Source organism: Elgaria multicarinata, chromosome 3 (assembly GCF_023053635.1).
Source record: "Elgaria multicarinata webbii isolate HBS135686 ecotype San Diego chromosome 3, rElgMul1.1.pri, whole genome shotgun sequence".
Lineage (NCBI taxonomy): Eukaryota > Metazoa > Chordata > Lepidosauria > Squamata > Anguidae > Elgaria > Elgaria multicarinata.
Window position 1 is genome coordinate 159,722,451 of NC_086173.1, and position 11,633 is coordinate 159,734,083.

At 47.3% G+C, this 11,633-nt stretch overlaps 2 protein-coding genes across 2 annotated transcripts in view; one reads left to right on the plus strand and one right to left on the minus strand.

The window, feature by feature from the left end:
• Nucleotides 1–3,790, plus strand: part of LOC134396972 (zinc finger protein 271-like) — a 29,216-nt gene extending 25,426 nt beyond the window's left edge. The window contains exon 6 of the mRNA XM_063123587.1: nucleotides 679–3,790. Within this exon, the coding sequence (XP_062979657.1) occupies nucleotides 679–1,628 (950 nt within the window). The 3' untranslated portion in view covers nucleotides 1,629–3,790. The remainder of the gene's footprint in view (nucleotides 1–678) is intronic.
• The window catches only part of LOC134395661 (uncharacterized), a 141,646-nt gene that overhangs the window by 101,511 nt on the left and 28,502 nt on the right, over nucleotides 1–11,633 (minus strand). The window lies entirely within an intron of this gene.

An 11,633-nucleotide genomic window follows, 5' to 3' on the forward strand; every position in this document is an offset into this window, starting at 1 on the left:
AAATAGCATTGGCCTTTCTTGCAGCCATATCGCACTGTTGGCTCATATTCAGCTTGCGATCTACAACAATTCCAAGATCGTTCTCATTTGTAGTATTGCTGAGCCAAGTATTCTCCATCTTGTAACTGTGCGTTTCTCACGGCGGCTTACAAAAGTATTTCTTGACAGTCCCTGCCCACAGGCTTACAACCTAAAAGACATGACACAAAAGGAAAGGGGATTGGGAGGGAGGAGGAGGAGGGGGCAAAGGAAAAGGTCCTCTAGGTAGGCTATATTTGGCCCTGATGTCGTGCACCTCTGAAATAGTTGTTGATTCATATTTAGGTTTGTTCATTCTGTTTATGTGTGTCTCTCTCTCCTTTTCTGCCTTTGTTTTTTTTTTAAAACAAAACTCAGCTGTTGGCGGACAAATGAGCGAAAACGAGGTGATTACCGAACTGAAAAGCCCGGAGCTCATGGAGCCCTGCGGGTCATTGCTGGCGACGGCCGGCAAACTTTCTGCCTTTCAGGAAGTGGAAGGCATCTGTGAGATTCAGCGGAGGCCGGAGGGCCCGCTGCCTCTCCTCCCGGGGCTAGAGGAAGGCAGCTCCGCCGAAGGGACGTCCTACATCTGCACCCACTGCGGGAAAAACTTCTGCAGCATCTCCCGACTCGTCAGCCACCAGAAGCGAAACCACTCGGGGGAGAAGCCGTACAAGTGCCCCGACTGCGGCCGGAGCTTCCACCAGAGTTCGGATCTCGTCAAGCACGAGCGCATCCACACGGGGGAGAAGCCCTACCAGTGCTCCGTGTGCGAGAAGCGCTTCAACCAGCGCTCCTACCTCATCGTGCACGAGCGGTTCCACAAGGCCGAGAAGCCGTACAAATGCTACCTGTGCGGAAAAAGCTTCTGCTCCAATTCCCACCTCATGACCCACCAGAGGACCCACACGGGCGAGAGGCCCTACCAGTGCCCCGACTGCGGCAAACGCTTCACCACCAGCTCGAACTTCGTCAACCACAAGAAGACGCACACGGAGGAGAAGCCGTACAACTGCTCCCTCTGCACCAAGAGCTTCAAGCGGAGCTCCAACCTGATCCAGCACGAACGGACCCACACGGGCGAGAAGCCCTACATGTGCCTGACCTGCGGGGAGGGCTTCGCCTCCAACTCGGGCCTCGTGAAGCACCAGCGGAGCCACACGGGCGAGAGGCCCTACAAGTGCTCGTACTGCGGCAAAAGCTTCAGCCAGAGCGTGATCCTCACGCAGCACGAGCGGACCCACACGGGCGAGAAGCCGTGCAAATGCCCCGCCTGCGGCAAGAGCTTCCGTTCCAGCTCAGACCTCATCAAGCACAAAAGGACCCACACGGGCGAGAAGCCCTACAAGTGCTCCCTGTGCGGGAAAAGCTTCACCACCAGCTCGGACGTGGTGAAGCACGAGCGGACCCACACGGGCGAGAAGCCCTACAAGTGCGGCACCTGCGGGAAAAGCTTCAGCCAGAGCGCCCATCTCATGCAGCACCAGAGGATCCACACGGGAGAGAAGCCCTACACCTGCCTGACCTGTGGCCGCTGCTTCACTTGCAGCGCCCAGCTGGTGGTCCATAAAAGAACCCACAAACCCGGGGAGGCCTTAAAAGTGTAGCCTAACTGGTCGGGGTCTGTGTGTGTCCCTGCGTCCGTGCGTCGGGGGAGACTGTACCGCTTGGTCTGATGTAGCTAAGCGCCAGAGATTCCACACAAAGAGAAGCCTTCAGAGCGTTCGGTGCAGCAGCCAAAGCAGACTTTTGTCAAACTAGGGTGACCCTATGGAAAGGAGGACAGGGCTCCTGTATCTTTAACAGTAGGGTGACCCTATGGAGAGGAGGACAGGGCTCCTGTATCTTTAACAGTAGGGTGACCCTATGGAGAGGAGGACAGGGCTCCTGTATCTTTAACAGTAGGGTGACCCTATGGAAAAGGAGGACAGGGCTCCTGTATCTTTAACGGTAGGGTGACCCTATGGAAAAGGAGAACAGGGCTCCTGTATCTTTAACGGTAGGGTGTCTGCATGGAAAAGGAGAACAGGGCTCCTGTATCTTTGACAGTAGGGTGACCCTGTGGAAAAGGAGGACAGGGCTCCTGTATCTTTGACAGTAGGGTGACCCTATGGAAAGGAGGACAGGGCTCCTGTATCTTTGACAGTAGGGTGACCCTATGGAAAGGAGGACAGGGCTCCTGTATCTTTAGCAGTAGGGTGACCCTATGGAAAGGAGGACAGGGCTCCTGTATCTTTAGCAGTAGGGTGACCCTATGGAAAGGAGGACAGGGCTCCTGTATCTTTAACAGTAGGGTGACCCTATGGAAAGGAGGACAGGGCTCCTGTATCTTTAGCAGTAGGGTGACCCTATGGAAAGGAGGACAGGGCTCCTGTATCTTTAGCAGTAGGGTGACCCTATGGAAAGGAGGACAGGGCTCCTGTATCTTTAGCAGTAGGGTGACCCTATGGAAAGGAGGACAGGGCTCCTGTATCTTTAACAGTAGGGTGACCCTATGGAAAGGAGGACAGGGCTCCTGTATCTTTAGCAGTAGGGTGACCCTATGGAAAGGAGGACAGGGCTCCTGTATCTTTAGCAGTAGGATGACCCTATGGAAAGGAGGACAGGGCTCCTGTATCTTTAACAGTAGGGTGTCTGTATGGAAAGGAGGACAGGGCTCTTGTATCTTTAACAGTAGGGTGACCCTATGGAAAAGAGGACAGGGCTCCCGTATCTGTAACAGTGGTATTGAAAAGGGAATTTCAGCAGGTGTCCTTTGTAGGCGTGCAGCACCCGGTGGAATTCCCTCTTCGTCACAACCGTTAAAGCTGCAGGAGCCCTGCCTAGCGTGACCAGCTACAAAAGAGGGCAGGGCTCCTGCAGCTCGAATAGTTGGGATGAGGAGGGAATTTCACCAGGGGCTGCATGCCTACAAAGGACATCTGCTGAAACTCCCTTTTCAATACAGCTGTCCAGTCTTCCTTTTCCATACAGACACCCTAGCACTGAAGCATCATTAGAACCCATTTTAGAGTGGAGTGAGAGACGACAACAACAACAACAACAACAACAACAAAAAGGCTTAGAGATCAGTCCTATGAGGATGGCCGTAAGCCTCCGAACCCAGAGGGTTACGGACATCCAGTGCAGAATGGAAGGAGCAGCAGAGGCGATTTTAGTCTCCATGGTTCTCCAGTTCTGCATTTCAGCTAGACTGTCTCTTTTTTTTTGCCCTTCTAGCTAATGCATCAGGGAGGGGGAGCGAAGGCAGCTGGAGAGGCTGAAGGATTCCTCGTGAACTGTCCCCCCCTCTCCCCACCCACAGGCCTGCCCCTTTCTCTCTTCCCTGAGGTCTGCAGGGGGGAGAGGCGGGGAAATTCGGGCTCTTGACTCCGAGGTTGAAATGCTGGCTCCGACCTCGGATCCAGGAATCTGCCTTGCCCTGTGGCCTCCCAGATGCTGTCTAGAGGCCATAGGATTGCTTTCCCCGACTGAAATCCGGCACCCACTTACCTGGGAGTAAGTCCCATTGGACTCAATGAAGCTTCCTTTTGAGTAGGCATGTACGGAGTTCGTTAAAGCCATTCTGTCTGTGCTTCGCAGATTGATCTGCTGCGCCTTTCGTTCTTGTGACCCCTCATTGACAGAATTAGGAGGGGGTGTTCATGAATTTTGAACCTTCAGAAATGATCACTTGCCCAAATCCACCCCCCCCCCAAAAAAAAATTATTTTAAAAGAAATAGTTCGCAGAATCCACGCGACTTGGAAAAAGCCAGCCTCTGTGGAACCTGCAGGTCATACTCATGGAAATCCAACATTAGGGTGACCATGTGGAAAAGAGGACCGGGCTCCTGTATCTTTAACAGTTGTATTGAAAAGGGAATTTCAGCAGGTGTCATTTGTAGCACCTGGTGACATTCCCTCTTCATCCCTACAATTAAAGCTGCAGGAGCCCTGCCCTCTTGTATCTGGTCAGTCAGGGCAGGGCTCTTGCAGCTTTAACTGTTGTGATGAAGAGGGAATTTCACCAGGTGCTGCATGCCTACAAATGACACCTGCTGAAATTCCCTTTTCAAAACAACTGTTAAAGATACAGGAGCCCGGTCCTCTTTTCCACATGGTCACCCTATCCAATGCATTTGAATTCATTGCAGATTTTTTTCGAAATCCCTACTTCTGAGTAGACATGCATAGGACTGTGCCATTAGTAGATGAACTATTCTTATTATGCATGGAACAAAAATGCCCAGCTAGGAGAGAAGCCATACTATTTTCAGACCACAAGAAAAAGACAGACGTGTCCCTGCGGTGAGCAGCACAGGCAGTGCACCCAACCCAAACTTAAATGAGGTTTCCTTAGTCGTGGTGAAATCGGGAGGCAAGATCAAAGCATGATTTGTCCAAGGGCTCTTCCGGCTATAGGATCTTGAGGGTTGAGCAGAGAAGCAGTTTAGCGGTGGAACTGCAGGAAGGAAACAACTATGAAATTACAATCGTCGGTGCAAATGTAAAGGAGGTTTTTTTTGTGTGTGCATTATTGTATGTAGTTTCTTTTTGAATAAATAGATGGCTGTCTTTGTGCTTTGTACAGGCCTTCCTTATCAAGACTACTAACATCATGTTTAGCCTTACTTAATACTTAAAAGGTTGTCACACAGAGGAGGGCCAGGATCTCTTCTCGATCCTCCCAGAGTGCAGGACACGGAATAATGGGCTCAAGTGACAGGAAGCCAGATTCCAGCTGGACAGCAGGAAAAACTTCCTGACTGTTAGAGCAGTACGACAATGGAACCAGTTACCTAGGGAGGTTTTGGGCTCTCCCACACTAGAGGCCTTCAAGAGGCAGCTGGACAAGCATCTGTCAGGGATGTTTTTGGCTGGATTCCTGTGTTGAACGGGGTTGGACTAGATGGCCTTATAGACCCCTTTCAACTCTACTATTCTATGAGTCTATGATCAGCTGCCTGGCTCACGATGGGTTTGCAACGTAGCCCAGAGCACTTAATTTCCAAATAAGTAAATAAAAATTAGGGCCATGCTCAGTTTTAGCTCATTGCTCCCCTCCTTGATTATTTTTTCCCAATATTATTTATTTATTTATTACATTTTTATATCGCCCAATAGCCGAAGCTCTCTGGGTGGTTCACAAAAATTAAAACTATGAGAAGCACAACAAAACAACCAACAGTCTAAAAACACAAATATAAAATACAGTATAAAAAACACAACTGGGATGAAACCACACAGCGGAAATTGATATAGATTAAAACACGGAATTAAAACAGCGAAGTTTACATTTAAGTTAAATTAGGTGTTTAAATACTGAGAAAATAAAAAGGTCTCAGGCGAACCTCTCTGGGGAGCCCGTTCCGCAGCCGGGGTGCCACAGCAGAGAAGGCCCTCCTCCTAGTAGCCACCTGCCTCACTTCCTTTGGCAGGGGCTCTTCCAAACAGGGCCTGAGGTAAGTCCAGTCAATCATGGACCACATGAGCAGTGAGAGGATGTAAGGAAACTGATATGGAACTGGGGTGACCATATGAAAAGGAGGATCATGCTCCTGTATCTTTAACAGTTGTATTGAAAAGGAAATTTCAGCAGGTGTCATTTGTATATATGGAAAACCTGGGGGAAATTTCCTCTTCATCACAACAGTTAAAGCTGCAGAAGCCCTGCCCCTCTTTTAAATCTGATCACTCTAGTATAGCTCCTGCAGCTTTAACGGTTGTGATGAAGAGGGAATTTCACCAGGTTCTCCATATATACAAATGACACCTGCTGAAATTCCCTTTTCTATACAACTCTTAAAGATACAGGAGAGCCCTGTCCTCTTTTTCATATGGTCACCCTAATGGAACCACGTTCAAAATTCAAATGGAGCTAATTTGTCCATAAAAAGATATTTAATCATTTCACAAAGACATACAATTAAAATGCAAGCTAAATAGTTCACAAACATGAAGCATACAATTAACCCAAATGCGTTTTGACCTCCATGGACTTCATCAGTGGATTTTTTTTAAAAAATGTTCTGACCAGAAGTACAAGAAATTTACAGTGGTGGCCCAAATTGTGGACAGTTTTTGAAATGTTCAGGTTTTGCAACTTTGTATGCTTATAGAAAATGTTCCGTTTTACGAAATTCAAATGTTTATATATCAATTGAAATAGAATTTAATGCTGAATTCAATACAAAAAACAATGCAAATATCTGCATAAAAAGTTATGCTTACTTTAGTCTAAAAACAAACACAGATGTGATCGAGTGAAGAAGCGGATTGGAGTTGCAAACCCTACTGGCCAATCACAGTCCTTGTTCTGGGGACCAATCACATGGCAGTAGCTGCGCTACATCATGTTTCAAGTTGGGGAAAGTCAATTTTGCTGTTTGTTCCGTAACTGAAGCGCAATTGGAGATTGTGTGAATATTTGAAGTATTTCTCTAATTAAAAGCGTACGTACGTACATCATAAATAGAGCAAGGGCATCAAAGAAAAGAGTTGATTGGACATCCAGGAAAAGAAGCAGGGCGGTTGCATTATGTGAATCAGGTCTTTCCATTGATATATAAACATTTGAATTTCACAAAACAGAACATTTTCTATAAGCATGCAAAACTGCAGAAACATGAACATTTCAAAAAGTGTCCACAATTTTGGCCACCACTGTAAATTAAACTCAGTAATTCCATTAGGACCGAACATTGGCTCCTGTAAATTTTCTCTGTATGCCTACTGTGCAGATGCTTTTAGAGGCCTCTTTGCGTGCCTGCATTAACCAAGGATTCAATCTATGCTTCAGCTTAGGGTGACCCTATGAAAAGGAGGACAGGGCTCCTGGATCCTTAAGAGTTGCATAGAAATAGGAATTTCAGCAGGTGTCATTTGTATATATGGAGAACCTGCTGAAATTCCCTCTTCATCACAATAGTTAAAGCTCCAGGTGCCCTGCCCTCTTTTAAATCTGGTCACAGTATAGCTGCAGTATAGCTCCTCCAGCTTTAGCTGATGCGATGAAGAGGACATTTCACCAGGTGCGGCATGCCTACAAATGACACCTGCTGAAATTCCCTTTTCTATGCAACTCTTAAGGATCCAGGAGCCCAGTCCTCCTTTCCACATGGTCACCCTATCCAATGCATTTGAATTCATTGCAGATTTTTTGACATCCCCACTTCTGAGTAGTTAAAGATACAGGAGCCCTGTCCTCCTTTTCATATGGTCACCCTACTTCAGCGACATTTTGGAAGTTATGTATCTTAGAGATAGGAGGGAACGTTAAGTCCTCCGTTTTTTCTGTTGCATCCTCAAAAGGAAAATACAGAGAAGATTTACAGGAGCCAATGCTAGGTCCTAATGGAATTACTGGGTTAATTTAAATTTCTTGTATTTGGGGCTAGAATGTTTTTTTAAAATTTCCCACTGATGAACACCATGTGGGTCGAAATGCGTTTGGGTTAATTGTACACTTCATGTTTGTGGACTATTTAGTTTATATTTTAATTGTATGTACTTGTGAAATGATTAAATATTTTTATGGACAAATTATTTTATTCTAGTATGTATAGCTCTATTTGAATTTTGAACATAGTTCCATATCAGTTTCCTTAAACCTCTTTTTGTTTTATGGATTGATTTTGGTTTAAGACAACACTTTTGTTATATAATATTGGCAGTGAGCAGATGTCACATCGCCTAGCGACGGCATCACAAAGCCAAGTCAGAGTGAAGGCAATGCTTTCTACCGTCACTCTGAATGGGCAAACATTTTCTCCCTGTTTTGCAGGCTCTTTGGAGCCTATCCCCAAACCCGTGGCTTTGTATGTGCATTTTGCAAAGTTCTTCCTTTCTCTGACTCTGCTTTGTCCCATCCTGGCCATTATAAAATTCGAGGTAATGGAGCTCGGGGCTATTTTATGACTAGAGTTGGATAAGCTGTAAAACAGCTGGGAGGGCTGCTGGTGATCTCATTCTTGCCTTCTCACTGGTAAGATCTAGGAGTGCATTGTGTTGTCATGCCAAGAGGTTTCCCACCCACCCCACTAGTGGCAGCCAGTCACGTGGGCAGAGGAACATAGAGTGCAATGATGTCATTTCATGTGGTTTTGATTATTAGACATTAGCAGAGAAAGGGCGGAGGAGGAGGGTAGATGAGAAGGCTGCTAATGTATTTTTTTGCCATAGCAGCACCTTCTATGCTATTGGGTTCTGGCCTGGGAAAGCTTTGCGACAGGCTGCCTCTATAGTGAAGAGAAGGCACTCTGCACATGTTCAGATGTATTTTTGTCTTTGTTTCTTCATATCAGGTTGGATTCAGGATCTATGCCTTCTGAGGGAGGAAGCGCTCCCCTCGCGGAAGATCCCTCCATCTGATTTTTGGAGTGCCCCTCACCCTCTTCCACCAGCCTGTCCCATTCCGCACGGGCTCCGGGCGCTGTGTAGCATTTTTCAGGGGACTGGAGGGTCTGCCATGGGCAGGAGGGTGTGTGTGCGGAAGGGCCCACCGCCACGAGTGCTTAAATCTGGATCCAAACCATTTTATCTGACACAACTGAATTGTGAAATTGAAAACAGATTCTGCAACATGGCCCTGGCAAACAATTCAGCCCTCGTGGTCTAGAGTTCAAATCTAACGTTTTCTTCCTGATTCATACGTAACATAAGAAGAGCCATGCTGGAGCACACCAAGGGTCCACCTCATCCATAAAATCATAGAATAGCAGAGTTGGAAGGGGCCTACAAGGCCATCGAGTCCAACCCCCTGCTCAATGCAGGAATCCACCCTAAAGCATCCCTGACAGATGGTTGTCCAGCTGCCTCTTGAAGGCCTCTAGTGTGGGAGAAGAGCCCACCAGTTCCCTAAACTACAGTCCAGGGAAGGCTTGATTTAAAAGATATGTTTTTGGGAGGCGTTTAAAAGTTATTACATTTTCCACCTCCCGAACCGCACGAGGGAGGGTTTTCCAGAGGTTGGGTGTTGCAGTGATCAGAACGGTACACAGCATCCCAAGAGTGGTTGTACCATAGATACAAATGTTTCTCCCAGTCCCCTTAATTTATATCAAAAGCTAACTGAAATGAGCCTGAGCAGAATCTGACTGCAGCTGCCATGAAATGTAACCTGGACAAGGATGAAATAATAAAAAGAGGGCCAGTGTGGTGTAATGGCTTAAGTGTTGGACTGCGAGTCAGGGGATCCGAAGTTCTAATCCCCACTCGGCCATGGAAACCCACTGGGTGACTTTGGGCCGGTCACAGACTCTCAGCCCAGCCTACCTCACAGGGTTGTTGTGAGGATAACATGGAGAGGAGGAGGTTTACGTATGCCGCCTTGGGTTCCTTGCAGGAAAAAAGGCGGGAAATAAATTAAATAAATAAATAAAGCATTTTTCATCCCACACCTCGGCTGAAAAGGTTCCAGGCCTGGTTTATGAACAATCAACAACCCACAATGTACAATCTAAATAGAAATGAAACCAAACGTAAAAGGGACAGGGACACAGGGGACCCCATGGTCTTCTCAAGCTGGGGAGAGGCAACGAGTGGGGTACCGCAGGGCTCAGTCCTGGGCCCAGTGCTCTTCAACATTTTTATTAATGACTTGGACGAGGAGGTGGAGGGAACGCTGATCAAATTTGCAGATGACACAAAATTGGGTGGGATAGCTAATACCCTGGAAGACAGAAACAAACTTCAAAGTGATCTTGATAGGCTGGAGTGCTGGGCTGAAAACAACAGGATGAATTTTAATAGGGATAAATGCCAAGTTCTACATTTAGGAAATAGAAACCAAATGCACAGTTACAAGATGGGGGACACTTGGCTCAGCAATACTACAAACGAGAAGGATCTTGGAATTGTTGTAGATTACAAGCTGAATATGAGCCAACAGTGCGATATGGCTGCAAGAAAGGCAAATGCTATTTTGGGCTGCATTAATAGAAGTATAGCTTCCAAATCGCGTGAGGTCCTGGTTCCTCTCTATTCGGCCCTGGTTAGGTCTCATCTAGAGTATTGCGACCAGTTCTGGGCTCCACAATTCAAGAAGGACGCAGACAAGCTGGAGCGTGTTCAGAGGAGGGCAACCAGGATGATCAGGGGTCTGGAAACAAAGCCCTATGAAGAGAGACTGAAAGAACTGGGCATGTTTAGCCTGGAGAAGGTAAGATTGAGGGGAGACATGATAGCACTCTTCAAATACTTAAAAGGTTGTCACACAGAGGAGGGCCAGGATCTCTTCTCAATCCTCCCAGAGTGCAGGACACGGAATAACGGGCTCAAGTTAAAGGAAGCCAGATTCCGTCTGGACATCAGGAAAAACTTCCTGACTGTTAGAGCAGTACGACAATGGAATCAGTTGCCTGGTGAGGTTGTGGGCTCTCCCACACTAGAGGCCTTCAAGAGGCAGCTGGACAACCATCTGTCAGGGATGCTTTTGGGTGGATTCCTGCATTGAGCAGGAGGTTGGACTCCATGGCCTTGTAGGCCCCTTCCAACTTTGCTATTCTATGATTCTATGATTCACAGGGCTAGCAGACGAACACCTTCTGAAAAGTGCATTTATTTCATTCCTCCAGCCCTTTAAACCACACAACAATGGGTCTGAACGAGGAAGATTATTTTAAATCAGGGAGAATGGTGGTACACAGTAAGATGAATCAAGAACACACGGGTTTGTTTACTCTGTGGCAGGAATTCCTGCAGAAAGTCTTTTGGACTAACAGCTGGATTCCATTTCTGAGAACCTGGGGAAGGGGCGGTGCAAAAGGCAAAAAGAGGTAGGCCCAAAATGCCCACATGTTTTAGATTAAAGCTCTTACTGCCAAGAATACTAAACCTTGGGAGAGGCGTTTCAAATTTTTAGATGGTTTTCCAAAGCTGGGGAAAGAGCAAATGTTCTGTAGCTGGGGCATAGGGTGCCCAGGTGGAGAATCTTAACGGGCTGGATCAGGACCCCGGCTGGGCCAAATTTGGCCCCACATGTGCGAGCTTCTGCAGCACTACAGGGCTCCTGTATCTTCAGCAGTTGCATAGAAAAAGGAATTTCAGCCGGTGTCATTTGGATGCATGGAGCACCTGGTGAAATTCCCTCTTCATCACAACAGTCAAAGCTGCAGGAGCCCTGCCCTCTTTTGTATCTGGTCAAGAGGGCAGGGCTCCTGCAGCTTTAACAGTGCTGCATGCATACAAATGACACCTGCTGAAATTTCCTTTTCGAGACAACTGTTAAAGATACAGGAGCCCGGTCCTCCTTTCCATAGGGTCACCCTATCACTGACGTGTATCAGCCTTTGTTTAGGGAGGCTGGGGCAGCAGATCTCCTTTTCGCAACCTGTGCACCAATCTGGATGAAGCTCTAGTGCGTAGGGTGACCATATGGAAAGGAGGACAGGGCTCCAGACTCTTAAACAGTTGTAGTAAAAGGGAATTTCAGCAGGTGTAATTTGTCTACAAGCTGCAGGAGCCCTGCCTAGCATGACCAGATACAAAAGAAGGCAGGGCTCCTGCAGCTTTGACTGTGGTGATGAAGAGGGAATTTCACCAGCTGCTGCATGCCTTCAAATGACACCGCCTGAAAATCCCCTTTCAATAGAACTGTTAAAGATACAGGAGCCCGGTCCCCCTTTCCATATGG